General features: G+C 36.9%; 1 protein-coding gene across 2 annotated transcripts in view; it reads left to right on the top strand.

Moving 5' to 3' along the window:
• The window catches only part of TENM2 (teneurin transmembrane protein 2), a 632,063-nt gene that overhangs the window by 541,973 nt on the left and 68,602 nt on the right, over positions 1 to 21,488 (top strand). For both annotated transcript variants that reach the window (XM_075102131.1, XM_075102132.1), the window contains 2 exons: positions 5,592 to 5,792; positions 7,288 to 7,473. In XM_075102131.1, coding sequence (XP_074958232.1) covers positions 5,592 to 5,792; positions 7,288 to 7,473 — 387 coding nt within the window. The remainder of the gene's footprint in view (positions 1 to 5,591; positions 5,793 to 7,287; positions 7,474 to 21,488) is intronic.

Here is a 21,488-nt window from a genome sequence, read left to right on the forward strand (position 1 = left end):
AAACAAATTGGAAAGACTTAGGTATCCATGTTACTTACATACTTCATGTAGGGCAAATTACTCCTGTTAGCTGCAATCATGGGATTAAAGAAAGGTAGATGGCACACAAAACGATAACCGTCCTTTAAATGCAGAAAAAGTCTTCATGTTGAAAGTGTCCAATTCCTTGCATACATAGAATGGGCAAATTCAACAAAATAACCCACGCAAAATGTGGTCATAGATTAAACTCGGTATTGGTTTTATCACAGTGCTTTCTGTTAGAATGCACAACATAAATTGGACTGCTTTTCTTTTTAAAATACATTAGTATGGTTTTAAAAGGGAATTTAACTCCCCGGATGATTGCTAAATAGACAGTTCAGTATACCTTGGCACATTCTCAGAGCAGTAATGGTTCAAGCTGCTTTATGATGACATTCCAGAGCTTTTTAACCCTTCAAAAGGAGGAGCAGTTTGAGGACTAAAGAGACAGGACTGCAGCTGCATGGTTTTAGGACTAAAGAGTCTCTATGGAGTATCCTGAGTGGGTTGCAAACTGTCCACCATGTGTATCAATTTTTGTCTTACCCTATAGTAATCAGCTGTCTCTCCCACCAGAAAGCAAAGGGAAGAAAACTACAGGGACCTAAACCACTAAGGGTTTTATTCTTTGGGCGTGGACTGCAGTCCCATCGCCTTTAGGACAAGATCTTGCATTAGTCTGAGTGAATTTATTTTGCTAAAAGCAGAAGAAAAGCAAGGATCCTCACTAGTGGGACTGCCAACATTTGCAACTGTTTGTTCAGTTCATTTCCGTCGTCTCCTTCCAAGAAAGCCTCACAACACTAGTATTAAAGCTCTAATCCAGAACTAAATTGAAGTCAGTAGAGTTTTTCCATTGTTTCTAATGGCTTACGTTTTAAGCTATATCTGGAAAATTCTGTAATGTCCTTTTTGTGTGCTAGAATTGATAGTTCCCAGTTCACCATGAGTGTATGATTATAGGAAATTTTCAAAAATTGAATGAAATGCCTTGCTGTAGCTAGCATTCTCATTGAAATCAAAGGCGGCAAAGACTGTCTTTAGCATGCTCTACAACATCCAGTCTATTCCCTAGGAATGCAGAAGCTCTCTTTCTGGTACTAACTGCAATTGTTTGCTTAGTCTAATTAAGTTATAAAAATTCTGTTATGTTTTGTGTTGTGGTATAAATGCTGGTATTATTAGTGGGGCTATGGTAGAGGGCCTAAAATGATCTTTCTTCTATTTGATTCTGTAAATTTTACCTTGTAAGCAGTTCCTCCCTCATCTTGATTGTAATTTCCAGCTACTTGCATGGAATTCTCTCTCTGCTTTCAGTTGTCAAGAATGGCTGTGGTGTATCTGAGCTAGACATCTTGAATCCCCCATCACTCCTGTAAGAGGAATAGGCTCTTGTAGTGCTTAATTCAGCTTACCCTAAAGTGAATGTTTGAACTGGGTGAAACAAACACATCACCAGCTCCAGAGTTTATGGAACAAGCTAGTGCATATCTTTTTGTGAAGGTGTTGTTAACACCATTCAAAGTTGGAAACACTACAAAACACTGTCAGTCAACAAAGTTTTTGGGGAGGTGAATTACTAAGTGAGGTGAAAGGATATACATTATTTAATCAACAGTGTGCTTGAAAGGATAAGTTTTTTCTTAGCAAGATAAATGGATTGCAAAGGCAAGAGGTACTGACTGCAAACTTGGAAGGGGCCAATAACATGATAAGAAAGGTTACAATAACCTTTTGCATACATCATTGGGCAAGAGGTAAGTCAATAAATTAATTTACAAATAAATAAAGAACAACTGTCACATTTCTATTCTAAAATTCCATTTCTTCTGTACATACTTCTCACTTTAATTCAAGAGCTACAGGAAAAAGGGTATAATATGAAGTGGTGTCTCTCTAGTTGCAGGTACTAATCTGATCTTATTTAAAGATAAAGTGTCTTTCTTCAGCACAAGAAAGACATGGACCTTTTGGAGCAGGTCCAGAGGAGGGCCACAAAAATGATCCGAGGGCTGGAGCGCCTCTCCATTGAAGACAGGCTGAGAGAGTTGGGGTTGTTCAGCCTGGAGGAGAGAAGGTTGCGGGGAGACCTTATTGCGGCCTTTCAGTACTTAAAGAGGGACTATAGGAAGGATGGGCGCAACCTCTTTAGCAAGGCCTGTTGTGACAGGACAAGGGGCAACGGTTTTAAACTAAAAGAGGGTCGATTTAGACTGGATATAAGGAAAAAATTTTTTACAATTAGCGTGTTGAAACACTGGGACAGGTTGCCCAGAGAGGTAGAGGAGGCCCTATGCCTAGAGGCAGTCAAGGTCAGGTTGGACGGGGTTCTGAGCAATCTGATCTAGTTGAAGATGTCCCTGCTCACTGCAGGTGGGGTTGGACTGGATGACCTCTAAAGATCCCTTCCAACCCATACCATTCTATCATTCTAAGATTCTATAAAGTTTTTGCACAGATTAAAATTTTACCATCCTAATGGTAGAATGATACAAATAAATACATCTGTATTTACATATAATATATGAAATTTCGTCTGCTGATTTGAGCTTCCAAAAGGAAAGGCGAAGGTTGATTCATCTGCAATTTTCCAACTACGATATTGAATTAGAACAAGTGGGTCAGCATGGTTTTTTTCCCCGTTGAATTTTTATTTCTGATATTCATCATGGTCATATTGTTCAAAAAATTTACCTGAAATGAAAGTGGCACCAAAATCAATATTTGTGATGCACAATTTTTGCAGCATAAACACTGTTGTTCTATTAACAAATTTGCACACAAGATGAAGTGGCATATTTGTCAGCTTTCATTCAATCTGGTTTAGGTGGAGACAAGTGAAATTGCCAAACTGGGTTAAGTTAAGGGTGGTTTTCTTCTCAGTTTCACGGTCGAGTCATTTTTCAGTGACATTTAACTTTGTAAGTGTAATTCATGGCTCTTTGGGGGTTTTATGGTACATATTGTTCAGAAAACTCCTTGACCTCCTTTTTTGTCCTTTGGGATATAAATTGTTTTCAGTACCTTTTTTGTCAAATCTACAGAGGGCCCAATACTAAATGAGCTCTAATCATCTGAGCTGCCAGGGGACTATGAGTTCTGAGTCTAACGTACTTCCTTGCTAAGGCACATTCTCCTTTGTTTGAACACCAGAGAAGCTCCATTTATAAATCCTTATTAAATACCATTGCAAACCCTTCTAAAGACTCAGGGCCAGAACCCTTGCAGCATAAGTCATTGTAGTTCTATTGCAGGTAATCACGTTATGCTAATTTTAGCAACGGAGGATCTGGCCCAAGATGATAACTCTAAGAGCATGTATTAAAATAGAACAAGATTCGAGTTCAAAGTGAAAACTCTTTTCAATTTAAACTTTGAAAGCTATTACTTACCCATACTATAGAACAAGACAGCTATAAAGTATATTTGTCTAGAACAAAGGACAAAGGTGGTTAGTGTGTTATTCTATAAATCAAGGGAGATTGGGGGCTTAGGGTTATTGATAGGCTTATTCTGTGGAAATAAGTCTCGGCTGCATGAATACTGTAATTCAGGGTAAAGGAAAGACAATTTATGTAGCAGAAGGTGGTGGTTTTCATATGCTCCACATGGCTTTCATTAGTACATTCATTTGAGAAGGAAGATGATACATTTCAGACATGGCGGGTACATTAGGATGCATCAATATCTCCTAAAGTTAGCTGTCCTGCCACATATAATGTTATACATGTATTGCCCTTTTAAATTTTCCACTAAAATATCATCATCTAAAAAACTAGAGTAGGCTAAATTTGGGGGGGGAAGTAACCTTCATTCTAAAAGTAAATTGACCATTAAATCTTTGTGTTCTTTATTTCTTTATTCAATCAGATTGTTTTTTTCCCAGCTCTGTGTCTATTAGATTCAACAGAAATAGCGTGAAAGACACATTCTAGACTTTGGACTGTTTCTAATTTTGTTAAGCACCAAGAAGGAATAACTATACAGGACAAGCATTCGGTTGATTTTAAAACAATTTATGAATTTATCAAATCTTGTCTGAGCTGAACCACAAAACAATCATAGTTTATCTATAAATAAAAAATTGCATTCTAATATTTTCATGTCCAATTAACTAAGCATTAAATCTTAAAAAAGAAAATAAAACCTATAGCCAGTGTCATCATTAACATGAAAATCTTATAAGAAATTTTACAGTAATTTATTCCTGTGCCACTGTAATCTGAACTGAAATCAAAACTGTTCTGAAAACTCATGCTATTGTTATCTGTAAATGTGCCTGCCTCAATCCTCTGTGTCCTATCTAATCTATATACTTACTTTAAATGTTCTGCAACTACATAAAATAATTTGACAAGACTCTGTTTACAGAAAAGTTGAGATTTGAAAGATCAAGTATTGTTCACATAAGGTAGAGTGAAAATGTCTCTGCCTTAATTTAGAAGGATCAATTTGAAAAAGATGAGAGATAAATCACTCTCATTACAAACTCACATCTTCCTCAAGCTGCAAGAGAGAATGCCAATCATTCGTGGTCCTTCTGTTGTGAGCTAATACATACCAGTCACGAGGTGAATTTGTTTTATCTAGGACATGAATTTGACCTTGGCCCTCAATTCCACAGCACAAGGCAGTTAGTAATGCCTCTATGTTGGTATTTGCAGTAGAGAATAGTATACTTATACAAATCTGTGATATAAGATAAAAATTTGGAAAACCATAGTGTTACTGATAGATTTTTTTTTTTTAAAGACACGTCATAACATTCCTTCATTTATCAGGACTGAAATAGCAACTGAAATGTCATTGGATGATTTTCCATCATCATTATTTTCACTTTCTTATTCTGTTGTTTCTGGATCGGGAAAATATGAAATCCATATCTATATCTGGTTTTCTTTATTTCATTAAGAGGAATTATCTACTGGCTAGAATATGGGTTGAAGTAACTAGGACTCTCAGTTTCACAGCTCAGCTACTAATGGACCACGAATCAAACGTTCAGAATGCCTGAATAATTTAGGAGTCTAAATGAAGCTGAACACCGCTGATTTTTTGACTTCTGTTTACTTAAAGTGAATATCATAATGTTATTCTCACAATGCTTTGGCATTTCAAAAGTAATGGTAGTATTGATGAAGATACTCCAAAGAAAAATATCCTTTAAAAAGTGCAATTTATTCAGTTATTTTTCTATTTTGGTATTTAAATATAGTACATGAGTCATTGGAACTTCAGTGTATTTCGGAAGAAATGTCCCCAGGTGAAGGCTTATGTATGGAACTTCTATTATATATATTTAAGTGTTATTTTTAAGTCTTTGTGCTTCTTCACTACAGCATTTCCGCAGAAAGCTTTAATTGTTCAGTCACACCCTGTTTTATTTGGAGCTAATGTAAAACACACGACTTCACACTTCCCCATTCTCAGACCAGACTTGAAGAACTACATCAATTTTGCTTTATCACAGTGATATAAACTTTTCAAAGCACAGATCTATAGGTTTTCCAAACCTCATATTGTGTGAATTGACCTTTCTCTATACATTCTTTTTGTTTCTTCTGTAGTTGATTGCTTAGATCCAACGTGCTCCAACCACGGAGTCTGTGTGAACGGAGAATGCCTCTGTAGCCCGGGTTGGGGTGGAATAAATTGTGAGCTTCCCAGAGCCCAGTGTCCAGACCAGTGTAGTGGGCACGGTACCTACCTGTCTGACACAGGCCTTTGTAGCTGTGATCCCAACTGGATGGGTCCTGACTGCTCCGTTGGTAAGAAATACATTTTTTCGTGATTTTGCAATAATGTTCTATTTTGTTAAAATGTTAGTATCTATGGCAAGTTTGAAATGCAAATAATTTAGAAAACTGTCTTTGGAACATGTTTGGTCCTGTTTAGTTATGTTGGGAAGAAGTGTGTGGGTACCGTAGCTAATACATTTTGTGACATTCTCAGTTTGGGACTGTCAGCTGGGGGGTGAGGGGGATGCAGCTTAGGAGTTTGTATTTCATCCTAATACTGACCCTCGTTTGGACTGAAAAAGTTACTTAAGTGCTTCACATCTGTTTCCCGACTGTAAGTGAAAACTTCCATAATTTCTAAATATGTTTATAGCATTTGGGGAATGGAAAACACTACAATTAAGTACGTTTTGGGGGTTTGCTTTACTGTCCATCAAAATGCTACTCATTTATGAAAAATGTCACAAAGCAGAAAAATCTCTTTTCAAATGAAGGCTATTTCTCCCTTTTCAGTCATACATGGAATATTTTAAAAAATAGTTTTAGAGCAAGACACGCTAAAAAGCAGTCACAAAAGTGTATGCTAAAAACTTTCATCATCTCCAAAGCTACAGTTGTAAAACTTGATTATCCTAACAGAAGGAGCTAAAGAGAAAAAAAGAGTTTTGATGGGAAAGCAGATGTCCTATTCATGGGGAAAAAATACTGGGAATTTTGCATTTATATTGTAAGCTGAGCCTTGAGACAGAGCTGTAGGCCATAAGCAAGTCTCTCAAAATAATATTTACAGTTTTCACACTTGCTCAGTTATTGCTTAAGATTAATGACTTAGAATACCCCACCAGTGAAATTAATATCAAGATGTGTTTCTTCTGCTTCATGCATCAGCAGCCACAAAAATTCATGAATGAGAGTTTCACTGTCAATTTCTTTGGTGATGCATGGGGCAAAAGACCCCTCTGTTTGCTTCTGCTGGCAGAGAGCAGTAGAAGAATTGTTGGAGGAAGACACCAGATAACTGACCGTGTTAGTGGTAGGATTCAGAAATCTCTCCCTTCTACCTGTCACTCCTAGAGCCTAAGTGACCCTGAATTGTCACTATTCTCTGCTGAATGAGTTTTCAGTCTCATTCTTAGGAAATCAATGTCTGTATCAATATCACCAGAGATCCAGGTTTGAGTAAAACAGAGCTACAGGCTCCCCTTCTGCACTGCCGACAGGCATTGAGGAAGCTACCTCTGAAACCTGTTTGTATCTGTATAGAGGACACAGCTCTATAGCAGTTGGTCCAGCATACATTAGTAGATTTTTTTTTCAGCGACTTTTTAATATAATGCAGTTTGGTTTTAAGCAAAAGTTAAATGCTGGTTTTGATTGGTGATATGAACAGGCCAGCTTTTGACAGCATACAGTTTTCAGCAAAAGCGTACCTGTTCTACTCGCTTTCCCCTTCATGGCTAGGCTTCTTCCGCCACATTGCCACTGACATAAGCTAGCTATAATCTTTATTCTTTTCTTCTCCTAGAAGTGTGCTCTGTAGACTGTGGCACTCATGGGGTGTGCATTGGTGGAGCATGTCGCTGTGAAGAAGGGTGGACAGGAGTGGCGTGTGACCAGCGTGTGTGTCATCCCCGTTGTACGGAGCACGGAACTTGTAAAGATGGGAAATGTGAATGCAGAGAGGGCTGGAATGGGGAGCACTGCACCATTGGTAGGCAAACGACAGGCACCGAAACAGGCACATATTGCTTTCTTTTCATAAATCGTAGAAACATAGTTACTGTTGTGTACTGTAATAGGCTGTTCCTTTAAGGACCCTAGTGCTTTCAAATATTATCTCTGACTCAAAATGTGTAGGGCAAAAAGCAGATGAGCTCTTGGAATCATTTAAAATCAGTAACAAACTGATTTGTGGAGGAAAACAACCAACAACAAATTCCACAGCAAATGAACATTAGTACGTAAAGATGTAACAAATGGTCCATCACGGTATCGTCTGAGCCAAGATTTTCAAACTTAACTAAACATTCCTTTGCGCGAATGGCATCTTTTTTAATTTCCTGGTCTGATGCATCAGTGCTCTCCTGCTATTATACATCACATCTGAAACACATCAGCACCATCAACACACAGAGCAGGGGTCAAGTTGTGGAGGAATAAGTGTTCCTGGTGTTACAGAAATAGCTCCCTAGCATTCTCCTGTGTTGTGCTGTGACAGTGGGCATGGTGTTTGCATATAGACAATCCCAGCATGGGAGGGCCCTCTTGGTAGTGCAGCATGCTGCTGTACCCTTTCCTAATAGCGTGCTGCTCAGTACAGCACTGGCATCACGCAGAGTGCCGTGACTAACACGATTGCATCTCAGCTGTGATGTGTCAGCCTGGGAAGTTCAAAAAGGTTATACTTACACAAAGCAATGATGTTCTATCCTCTCGATTACCATGCTTGAAAATTTATTCTGAAGGGGAATTAGTTGTTCCTAAATGAAGTTCTTTATTTTGTCTCTACAAGCAATCAGGTAGTACATTTGGATTATTTTGTAAAGCTACTGAAAACAAAGGGAAAAAAAAGTTATTTTACCTATGCTGTAATAACAAATGTGAAATTCTAAGTGATAACGTCTCTTCTGAGAAGTCTGAGCAAAATTATCTGGAGCGCGAGTATCCAGCTGCTGAGGCAATGTGAGAATCAGGCAAGTGTATTTTTTCTCCAAAGAATTTCTGGAGGACTGAGGTATACCTTAAAAGAAACCTAGTGAGTCCAAGTCCAAGATCATATTGTTTTAATTATCTTAAAGCTGTAACTTTAACAAAGAAAATGAATAGGTCAATTGAGATTTTCATGGTAATCAGGGACCCTAATGGGACAGTCCTATTACAAGTGAATTGTTATTTCTTTACTTAAAAGTATGGTGAGATTCTTGCATCCCTCACGCTGTTTTTCATTCCCCTCTGATTTCCCCCTGGGTATACAAACCATTTCTGATACACACGAGTTGGAAACTAAAAGTATACTCTCACTGGAGAGAGGGAAAAAAAAGATACATATTTTTGGGGCATATCCTTTGATGTTGTGGTGCTGCATGCTTCCACCATGCTATGCTAATATGATTTAAATCAAAGCTTTTATGACTGAACACTTTGTCACCAGCATAGATGCAGAGTGTTTTTTCACAACTGCTTTCTGACTTCCATCATATCAACATACCCCTGCTAGATTAATTCAGGCATTTTGTTTTCATATTAAGTACTTCCAAGACATTTACAAAATGCCTAGTTTATAAGTTTTTTGCAGTAAATTGTGTAATAATTGCTTATTTTAAAAGTTGCTGCTTTGCACAAAATTTGTTTTGCTTTATAATCTTTTAGTAATATGCCTATGTTTAGAGGTAATTAGTGTACTTAAAGTCTTCATTACTGTGCACACAGAAAGATGCCTTGTACTCAGATCTTAAAAGAAATCTGAAAATTCCAAGCTGAACTAGTGAACTCTGAAGTGAGATTTTTTTGTCTAATTTTCATAGCTGTGAAATAAATATTTTCCCTATTATTGATGTATATAATCAATTCTTATTTTCAGAGGAAGGGTGATACTGCTGAAGTGATTAAAATATACATAAGTTTTTTTTTTTGTTTGGTATGTATTAGAAAGATTTCCTTGAAACATAATGTGAGCCTGCCTGCAGCAAAGATGAGACAAGGACAAAAAATTTTTTTGCCCTTCTAGTTACCGTACATTTAATTTATGCAGTTATAAATTGCCTGTTGCATGTAGACAGATACATAATCTTCTGACAGGCCCGTATTAGTAAGACTTTTCATAAGCTCATATCACGAGGTCTGATTGTGAGGCCATTTACATAAGCAGAAAGCATTATGCCAGCAATGGAATTCAGTTCAGAGGGACAGCTCAGCTTGATTCTCTTGGTTCATGTTATATGGGGCTGAAACAGAGAGAGAATTTGGAAGATAAGGGTGGTAAAACTAATTTTTCTCTGTATTTGTACAAAAAATGCTGGAAATTACCACTGGAAAAATTGACCTTAGAGTAAAATGATACTTTGGAACAAGGATGAGTTGCTCAAGATGTTTTAAACATTAGTGTGAAGAACTAAAGTGTACTTAAATTTTATGGAAACTCATTTTAATCTAGAGTACTCCCTTTATGGTTTAGCTTTCAACTGAAAGGTTGACAGACCATTTAATGTCAGAATTACTCACTGGGGAGTGTCCATCTAAAGAGAGTGTTCAGGAATTTTATTTTATTTTTTTAATCCAAAGCCATTGTTTCAGTCCGGTTTGGAAGGTACCTGGCAAACTGCACAGTCTGTTCGTCTTAAGGCAAAGCCAGGCCAGACCAGAGTAAAATAGCATATGAGCAGAGGTTGACTCTGTCCCTTCCCGGTACATAGTTTGAATTTTCGAATACCCGTATTAGGTCTCCAGGAGCAATGAAAGGCCAGGCTTACCTCACAAGACATTTGAGAATTTCTCCTTATGGACTTCAAGTAGAAAAATGTGAATCCCGTAGGAGAGTTTATTTACTCTAAATTTCTATTTATTGCTCCATGTAGTCTGAAATCTCTTGAAGTCAGTAGAAAAACTTGCTTTGAGTCCACTGACTTTAGGCCAAGCCCACTGAGAACAAATCAGTCTAGTTTGTGAGAAAAAAAATGCAGGTTCCTATACACAAACCAAGATACATTTTCTTTTGTTTGTGTTTCTCTACCAGTTTCATGTGCTATATTCACATGGCAGTGGAAAAGAAATCATTATAGCAACCTGCAGGTATCCAAGTTCATTCAGGATATTTTATTCTATTTAATATCAAATTAGGCCTTTATAGAAAGTTGACAAATGCACACTCTTTGGCATTTCCATGTTGAGTATCTACGCTCAAAAAATTTAGGAAAAAAATGCAGTTTCTCTCTGCATTTTAAGAAAAGCACTCTGAAAAGTCTCCCAGAATGCTGCTATTAGCTCAGTGGTAACAAGTTGTTTGTGCAAAGCAGCTTTTACCTACGTGCAGCAATAGAACTACGTTTAAAAATCGGAGAATGCAAATTCCAAGTCACACATTTTGATAAATACAAATAATATAAAATCCAAATAATACAAAAATGAAAGGAGTGGTGTCTGGTCTTGCTCAAATGCTGTACATAGCACGGCAGAACTCTACACCAGGCACTACGTTTCACTTTGCTACTTCAGGTAAGAAGAAAAATTGCTTACTGGAGTGGTGATAAAGAAAATTAATCTTTTCCCAGTGCAAAATTAGACCTGTCAGGATATGTTTATTAAGTGATTACTATTCATTGATTGCAATTATGGAGGAAGTTATAACTAAATAATAGAGAGTAATCTAGATGAGGAAAAAATATTGGAAAACTAATAAACAAAGCAAAAGGCTAAGAAACAGCAGTTGCTAAATCTTGAACCAATTTCATGCCAGAATTTAAAGATTGAGGATTTGGCTTTTTCTTGAATCATCTCAGTGTTGTTAAAGCATGCTGTTATAAAACAGATCTGTTACTTTCACTGAAAATATTATTCAGATGTTTAAAACTGTTGGTTTTAAATAGTTGTGAATGGTGTTCTCATATAAACTACCAGGACTGGGTACTAAGGACAGTGTGATATATATGGAGATCTCAAGAAGCATTCAAAAATACCAACTTAAAAGCATAATTCCATCTGTAATTTATACCCCTGCAGCATGGAATACAGCTGTTATTAAGTCTTTGGTAAAAATCTCACTGAGACACCAGTGAAACTAGGATTTAATCCTAAATATTTATGAGTAAATTTTAAAAGTCTGGAAACTTATTGTATCTTGTAAGGTAAGCTCTCACCAGAAGGCAACATATGAGGTTTTCTTTGTGGCAGCCTGTCATATTCCCAAAGCCTTGCTCTTATCTGCTCGTGTCCTACATTAGATGTAGGTTAAGCGCTCCTGCTTTCACACAGAAAGTGGCAAAAGGTTGTAATAAAGGATATTTGATAATACAGATATTCTGCTGCAGATCACGATCAAGACAATTCTTATCTTCTCTGTTCCTTTTTTTTTTATTATTTTCAATGCAAATGAGCTGTACCCCCTTTGACAGCCATAGAAGCTGAACCTCCAACTATCTACGTGCTAGGCAGAACACAAACGGGTGATGTGTGCAGCTCTGCCGACTCTGCTTCCTGGCCTTTGTACTGCTTTGCAGAATCTTAACGCCAGCAGTGGGGATCTGCTGCTCCCTTTCCTCCACTGAGTCCTCGACCTCTGCACTGAAAAAGTCAAATGGCAGGTCATGTTCCTTAGTAAATAACGAATTTGGAAAACTGTATTAGCCCCATACCTTATCTTCTATGTTTTCAGGGCCTTGAATAAAGAAAAAAAGATTTGAAAGAACCACGATCCTGTCATCTACATGGTGGGAAATAACCTAGCATTTTCACATACATAATAATGTGCAGGAAAAAGAGAGGACTGTCTATGTCCGGGGTGATTAAGATAAGAAGTTTAAGTTACAGTATGGGAGACTTGGGTTAGGTGTTAGGAAAAATCTTGTAACAGTAAATGAAAAACTGAAGTAGGTTGTCTGAGGAAGTTCTTGAATCCTCATCAGTGGAGCTTTTAACAACAATTCAGACAAATGTCTGTCAGGAAGAACAGAGAGGCAATTCATGCCACCATGGGGCAGAGGGCCGACTGGAAAATCATTGAACTATAGGACCCCTCTTCCAGTCTGATTTTAAATGAGATTGAAGGGGAGCATTCCTCCTAAGTACCGTATTTTATAATAGCCTCTGTTAAGATTTGAACTGTCATCCTCTTTAAGAATCTATTGCTGCTCTCAGAAGTAGAATGGATCATTTATCCAACCAAGGAGACTAATCTACGTGTTCTGTATTTGCAGAACAATGGGTTGTCAATGTACATATTGAGCCACTCTGAAACATCCAAACAAAGAGCAAATATTACATCCAATAGGTAAATATTTCAAATCCCCTTCCTTTGAAGTACCAAGACTCACCCAACTGAACATTAGATGGATAGTATTCTACCTCCGTTTTTACTAAAAAAAAATGTTTACTAAAATTTTTTTCCCCCAAGTGTTTTGGGATGAGTACTCCCTTTTAGACATGTTTAGAATTTTTGTAGACTGGAAGAATACCACATATAAAGTGTAAAGATTTAGATTTTTACCTTATCATGAAGTCAATAATCGATAGAAACATTAATAATGCAGCATTGTGTTATCTTTGGATAGAACAGGATATTTTTGTCCCATGGTAATATTCTTTGTGTCAAAGTTTTTTTTCTTCTACTACTGATTTTTCTTGTTGTAATTACAAGAGTAATGATTCAAAGATGAGGCAATTTTCAGGAGAGATGGAAAGTGTGTGGGAGGATACAGTGGAAAGACATCATATCTGACAAAGAGCAATTTAGAAGGAGCTAGATATATTAGACTTCTCCAATGCACTTCTAACTTAAAATTCATTTGTAACAGTCTATAACCTATCAAGGCATAAAAAAACCTCTAACGACGATGATAGAAATTTAGATTGCGTGCTCTGTAGAAGGAGGAACACATCCTTTCATTTCATTTGAAAAATGCATAGAATATTTGGGTCATGACCACTTCTCACTACTGATGATATAGAGATATGTTAGTAATATATATGATGACATGATCAAAAATGTTAGAGACATTGGCTGTTTCTGTATCTGCAGATTCAGGTTCATCACCTGTACAATACAATGATCCTATTGTCTCTACACCTGGTAGCAGGTTTCTTGATAAGCATCTCTGTGTTGCAGTCTTTTAGGTATGGAATCAAGCTTTCATTTGGAGTGTGATAAGGTGGTTTGCCCCCATGGATTTCTTCAGCAATACAGAAGAGTAGCAGATGCCTCTTGAATTAATCTGAGAGATTCTCGATGCTTTCTGCCATTCTCTGCAGATAATTTACATTTTCATTTCTGTCATGCAAGTATAGAGAGGCTCATAAGGTAGAAGTTTTTCTTATAAAGTGATGTTTTGGTCACGTGTGTTATAACATGTTATGTTTTACAAACAAAAGCAAGGAAATGTACTGTTCAATTAGAACAGTGATCATCTAGTCCAATATCACTGTGTTTCAGTGTAGATACAAGTACCTGGTAAATAAGCAATCAGACATTTCTTCCTGGAAGGATAATGCTTTTCATATTAGAATCGTAGAATCATTTAGGTTGGAAAAGACCTTTAAGATCATCGAGCCCAACCATTAACCAAGCACTGCAAAGTCCACCACTAAACCATGTCCCTAAGCACCACATCTACACATCTTTTAAATACTTCCAGGGATGCTGACTCAACCACTTCCCTGGGCAGCCTGTTCCAATGCTTGACAGCCCTTTTGGTGAAGAAATTTTTCCTAACATCCAATGTAGATGTCACCTGGCACGACCTGAGGCCGTTTCCTTTTGTCCTATCACTAGTAACTTGGGAAAAGAGACCAACACCGACCTCACTACAACCTCCTTTCAGGTAGTTGTAGAGAGCGATAAGGTCACCCCTCGGCCTCCTCTTCTCCAGACTAAACCACCCCAGGTCCCTCAGCAGTTCCTCATCAGACTTGTTCTCCAGACCCTTCACCAGCTTCATTGCCCTTCTCTGGACACGCTCCAGCACCTCGATGTCTTTCTTGTGCTGAGGGGCCCAAAATCAAACACAGTATTCAAGGTGCGGCCTCACCAGTGACGAGTACAGGGGCACAATCACTTCCCTGCTCCTGCTGGCCACACTATTCCTGATACAAGCCAGGATGCTGTTGGCCTTCTTGGCCACCTGGGCATACTGCTGGCTCATGTCCAGCCAGCTGTCAACCAGCATCCCCAGTTCATTTTCCACTGAGCAGCTTTCCACCCACTCATCCCCATGCCAATCTTTTCCAACTACATTTGCTGTTGGGGTGCTTTGTTGGTTTTGCAAATATGTCATCTTTTATTTCACCTCCAAAACTTCCAAATAAAATCTCTTGGCTCTAAAGTCCCCAGATTACACACTGTGTAAATAGCTCTTGTTTTGAATATCATGCTAATTTTTGTTTCTGATTTGTAACTCTGTAAAGACCTATCCTCATAACTAAAATATACTTTGCTACTTTTCTGTATCAGGGATGAGTAAACTTTCTAAACAATTTTTTTAGAGCTAAGGGATCCAGAACTACCATATGCATCCTCTTACTTTATCATACCTGAGCAAGATAGCTGATTATATATTTGGAAGAAAATATTCTGTGTAGAGATTTGTATAAAGGGAGAGCAGTTTAACTTTCAGGGAATTTAGAAACAGAATTTGTTTTCATCTGCAGAATTTACATAGGGCAGCTGGGGATCTTTTTTGGCTAAAAGGCAAGCTTATTCATGAGGAAGAACTTTCCTGTTTGCATTCTTTGCTGAGGGCTTCCTGAAAATGATTGAAATATGTCACAGTGCAGTGTCAGAACACTTGAACAGCTTTTTTCTTTCTCTGTATATAGGATATTTGCAGAACATGACCTTACTTCTCCCTTTCTAGTGCAAAAAAAAATTTATGAGAGTGTTTTCAGCAAAGCTTCCTGCATTTTGTCTGGTACTTCAAAGATGCACCCAGCAGATACTGGTGAATAGTTTCCCAAACTAAAATCACGTTTCTTTTTTCTCCTTTTGGAGGGTCTTTAACACAAGTTATATTGATTTTCTGGCCAATTCTTGAACTCTTTAAAGACCACAAAAAGAGGGGGAGGGCAATCAATCAGGCAGCTGATCTAACTTTTGAAAGGGCAAAGCTGACTTTGCTGTTCATAGGAGTATTCACAGCATCAGGCAATGTCCTCCTCTTCCACACATAATGTTTTCTGTGTTATTTTGTACCCTGTGGTGTCAAGCACAGCTTCAGCAAGTGAGTGAATTACATGGTGTTGCCGGATACAAAGCAACAAAGACACGGGAATGCTTGTGAGAGGTCAGTGACATAGATTGTATAGAGATAGAAAGGTAGTACCAATCTTGAGATATATACACGTATATACATAGATATAGTAATTATACTGGCTAAGAAACAAATACAAAAAAGAAAAATATCTGCCCATACTTTCGAGGCCTGCTTGTTAAAGATATCTTTTCCTTAATCACTTGCGTTCTTGCTTATACATTCTCAAGGTATAATTCTTGTATCTTTAAATCTATTTCACATAATCTTTCATGCTTGAAGATGTAAACGAAGCCAAGTGCATTTTGCCTGACTGCTGCAAATTCTATGGAATAACAATTCAGACACAAGGTTTTACCTTTCCAGCTTCTTGTCAATTTTGTCTCTAATTCCTACATAATATCAAATTAACAGTAGGATGCATCAGAAGTTAGAGGCTTGTCTTCTTCCTAAAATATTTGATGCTTTGGGAATTCTCTGCTTAAGTTTTTCTTAGTTTAATGTTGTATTAAAAATACTAGTGTCAAAAAGAAAAAGACAAAAATGGTCTCTGTAGCATCTCTGAAGTGTCAGTTCAGGATTTTGCCTTGTGATCTCTTTAGGGCTTTGGGGAAGAAATGAAACTATTGAAAGCTTTCACTTTAAACCGGCAGTTCTCTTGTGCAGTAACTACTCACTGAGGATGAAATACACACTGAATATTGATAGATCCTTCTCTCACTAAGGAAAGTGAAAGCCCTTTCACCCTTACTAAGACAATTTTTTTAAGATCTTAAGGACCGAATATGGGGACTTGTTCAGAGCACCAGCTATAAAGTGTCTTGAGCCATTCTTACTGAACCAAGTTTTTACAAAATTTATGTTGATCAGCTCTTTTCTCTTGTTCTTTCTTTCCATTCCTATTCTGATCTGCTTATGAAATGCTTATTAGGATAACCTTGCTTCTGAAGATTATTCCTGTAGGTAGCCTCAGACTATTTCATTTTAGATACACTTTTTCTATACATACAAAAAGAAGCAAAGTTTTCTGTTCAACAGAAATTATCATATAATGTAGTATATCTCATTTGCCCCCCAAAATTACAGACATCATTAAGGTAACTGAACTGTAAGAACTAAATACAACCTGGAGTGTTCTTGAAGGTGTTCAGATCTGAGGTTATGGTCCATGTTCATCTCTGTAGGTTGAAAGTGCAGATAATTGAGTAATATTGGGGTCATTATTACCTGATTTATACCCGCCATGAAAATTGTAACTAAGTATTTATAATTCTGCAGTTTCCAGGATGTACTTCTGTAGTGTTTTCGGTGACATAGTATTGATTGACATATAACTGTTCATCTCATTCTGTCATTTGTATTCAAAACACATCCATGCTGGGATAGAGAAAGACAAAGCAGTACTGGTGTCTCATTAGTCTAGCAGCAGTTCACAGTCATAGTCCTAAAAGGTGAAGGAAAAGTGGGACATGAGAAATTAAGGTTACTGAATTTATCCTCATTCTCTCTTCATTCAACAACAGGATTAGAGCAGAGAGGATTCATGGTCCAGCTGTCTGCCTGAAGATTTTCAAATCTGAGCGCTGACCCTTAACACTGGGTGCCACACATTTGACTTAAATATTTCACTCTAAATAAGTACCGCTCTTAAACAGTTCAGCAGTTTTCATGGAGAAGTGGTAACTTCTACCTTCACAAAGACTTCAGTGTGATGTGGACCATAACATTATACCTAATGAAAATTTAGGCAGAGGAGATATGTTTGTCTGCTTATCCATGTAAAGCTTTTCTCCCTCTCATTCTACTAAACTTAAAAGATACTTTTACTCCCATCTTACTGTATTCTGCCAGTTCTATGGCCCATGACCGATGTCTAACATCTGGGATGCATTGCCTTTTCTTGTGCTGTCTCACTGGTTATTGGGAGCCGTGCAGTAAGTCCCAGATGTTCAAGTGTAAAACAATTTCTGTGTTCTCTCCAACACAGCTTACATAATGGCACCAATGTCTACCCAACTCATTTGTATTTTCTCTGCTGTACAATGTCTTTTAAAGGGCTGTGGGTTTCCTGCATCCTGCAAATAGGGAGCCATAATTGTGCCAAACTGCCAATCAACATCAGGGTTTATTGCTTTTTCCTAATCCCATTGTATTTTTAGTTTCCATTCACAGTTTTTAACAGTCCAGCATGGAGGAGGTTGATCAACTTGGCATCAATAGATTGTGGCTTGCTTTTAAAATGCTGTAAAATAAGATATCATACAAAATAGCTGCAAGGAGAGGTTTAAGTAAATGCTCTGGAGTGATTAGGGTAGACAGAACTACATGAGCTGATAGTTAATTTTTCATATAATTAAAAGGTATATATACTTTTTACGGTTTAGTATATTTTTACGGAATCCCATATAAAGTAAAGATGAATCTCTTCTGTATTCATTCCAGTTAATTATAAAACTGCAGATGAGATTTTTTTAGGTAGATGTTAAAAGAGTAAAGTTATTCATGAGTGTGACAAATGAGTAAGATTCATAATGCATCTAGACCACATATGTTTTAATTTGCCTTCAAATAGGCAGTTTTTCAGAGAATTGAACAACTGAGCTAAAGAACCACAGTGCATCAAGATGCAGTCCCTGTTCTGAAGCAAAATAGTAGTGATAATAGCTTTGTTATCTAGGAAATAACTATAATGGTGTAATTATGATTAAAACCCATTCTTTTTAAGTAAAACCTAAATCTGTTTGTAGTGAAATATATTACTAGGTTGTGATCTTAGGCTAGAAATGAAACTAAGAGGACAATTATCCAAAAGAACAAATCAGCAACAACAACAACAACAAAAAGATCCGTTTAGGAATGACATGTTTACTTAGAACAGCTTCAAATACTGTGATTTTCTAATTGTTAGGAATAAAAAGGGATTGCTCAGCTTCTTGTGGAATGAGTTCCTCAAGAATAGCACTGAAGCTATTTTTGAAAATTCAGCATGCACAAACACAAGCCCTAAATGTTCCAGAAGATGTTGATTCTTTTAAAACAAGAGGCACATTAGTACAGATGAGCAAACTGACTTTTTGTTTTAACTCCTGGGAACACCAACGAGTAGAACTTAGTTCCTAATGTAGCATGGTGCCACCAACTTTTCAGCACATTGTAAACATAAAACAGTCTGACTTCTTTGCTTTCCCTTCAATAAAGCAAGGCAGTTTTACAATGCAAGATAGTGTGCCCTGAATTAAGCTATTATAGGAAAGGAGGTTGGGTGTTTCTCTCCCTCTTCCCTGTTTTCTTTTATTTTTAAATTGCAGAGCCACTTGCATTTGTAAGTGAATGCAGGAAGCCATGAATCATTATTTAGTGCTGAAAAGTGAAAGCACAATATGAATTTGTTAAAATGTTAACAGATTCTGATTAATTCTACTCCTTCTTTTTTCAGAGTAATTTGATAACAGTACAGGAAAAATAATGGCAATATGCCTTTTCTTGTTTCAAAAAAAATTGAAAAGATATTTTAGACTTAAGGCAGAAAATCACTGCATAGAAGTTTGTTAGGAATATGAAACGAAGGTTGACATTGCTCACCATGCAGCATTGTTAATCAATAGTTGAATTTGCGGGGGGGGAAAGTATAGCGACATAGATTTTTATATCCAATCTATCTTTTTGTTGGCTTCTTTGGAAACTAGGGGTAAAATTGCTTTTTGTTACTGCCTCCCTTGGATCATTATTAATTGATTCTTTATCATGAAGCCAATCCATATATATCTTCATTGTGTCCCCTGAATGTTTGAACCTTTTTTCTTCCAAAATAAGTCAGAAATACTGATTTAGAATGGAAAAAGCCTTCCATATTTAAAGAATGGGTTATTAGAGTCAAGGTCACTTTGTCTGTGAGGGTTAAGAGGGCAACAGTTGCTTGAAGGAAATACTAGGTTAGTGTTACCTATAGAAAATTTTAAGCTTGCATAAACAGGTCTGCACTCATTGTTTCTGCATCATTCCTCTAGAGATAGTTATGAAACAGAAGCCAAACCGATGTATATACTGTGTTACTCTTGCATATGTAGCTAGAAGGCTGAAGGGGAAACTAAAGAAGTCTATATTGATGGCCAAGCATTAGCTTGCAGTTGCAGCTTTCCTTAATTCAAATCCAAGGGGTCTGTAGAGATTATCAGTTTTATGATGTTTCATTTGAATCTTTTGTTATATATTCTATAACAATTTTGATTGCTTATACGCAGAAGAAAAAAGCGAATCAAAATTGGCCAGGCCCCCCCTTATTTTCAAACAGTTCATATCCTTTATCAAAAGACTTAATTACATATAAGATATCGCTCAGAATCTCTGTGGAGGTACTGAAATGCCTCCTGAAATTGTTTATATTTTCACTCGACATGAAATTTTGTTAAAATAAAAGGAAGGCAGTGCTTATTAGAACCCGATGATTTCTCCATTCCTTTTAATCTTTCCGTCTTCTGTGCAGAGAATTTGGTAAGTCACATCTGTCTTCTTTCACCTGTATTGTACTTCTAGTTACTGTGAAATTCTGAAAATCCTTATTACCTAATTTAAAAGTGTTACTGCATGGAAAGTTTTAAGTATGAGATGCTTTGTAAAGGGAAATGTTTATTCAGCAGAACTGAGGTAATTTAACACATTTGCCTCCCATTTAAAACTGCATCTGTTTATTCAACCTTTGTAGTTATGGTTTCCCCTGCTATAGTAAGGATTTTTGTCAGCATATTTAAAAATTTCTAGTGAGGTGTGTATAATGTATCTGTTTTTTTAAGATCAAGGTTCCTATCAATATTAAATGGGAGCTTTCTTGAAAGTTATTTGCAGAATACGCCTCTAGATCTTAATTATTTTATTTTCTCTGTTTCATTGCTTGAGATAAGGTGTTATAAAATGTGAGGAGATATATCATTCAAATGTGAACAAATGTGAAGCAAAAAGGAAGTTGTCTGGTCTTTTGAGCATTGCTTCCTTTTTTTTTTTTTTGTCCTATGACTAAAAATTACAAGTTTACTAAAGATAAGGTTTCACAGGGCTGCTGCTGCTGCTGATCCCTTACTTGATTTAGGTAACTTCATTCCAGCTTAGGAAATAATTAACATTAGTAAGTTGTTTCATTCAGAAAGAGAAGCAGGTATGCATGCTGAAAAATGCACTTAAGTGTCTTCAGTTTGCTGATTTGTACCTTGAGGAGAAAGTCATTAAACTGCAGGATAGTTTGTCCAGTAAATGATACCCAGTTAAGAAGTATCTGTGCAAAAACTTCCTAACCACTTACAGAAGTTATTACAGTAAATTAACTGGATATGCACTATGGCTGATTAAACTTATTCCCACACACGTATTTACTCTGAAACCTAAAGCCATTCCAAAGTTCACTTTGCTTGATTAACAGCCATGGAGATTTCATAAACTCAACAGAGTCAAACTGCATCAATCCTCAGGTGAGAGACCTTCAACTAACATTTTCATGTTGCAAGGTGTTTTTTCGTTAGCTAGTCATGGAATATAGAGGGGGGTATTATGGAAGTCCTCTGCAGTTCAAGTGCGGTAAGCAACGTCAAAATTTTATTTGAATACTGAGGGTAAATAATGCTAATTAATAAGCTGGATAGAAAACAGAAAAGTAAAATTTCTTTGATATCTATTTGATATTCTAAACATATCAATTACTATTGATACTATTAGCTACTCGTGCTGTATTTCAGTGTTGCAAAGAAAAAGCAAATTGCATCAAACTTTAGCATATTGTCCTTTA

This window comes from Phalacrocorax aristotelis, chromosome 8 (genome assembly GCF_949628215.1).
Source record: "Phalacrocorax aristotelis chromosome 8, bGulAri2.1, whole genome shotgun sequence".
In the NCBI taxonomy this organism is placed as follows: domain Eukaryota; kingdom Metazoa; phylum Chordata; class Aves; order Suliformes; family Phalacrocoracidae; genus Phalacrocorax; species Phalacrocorax aristotelis.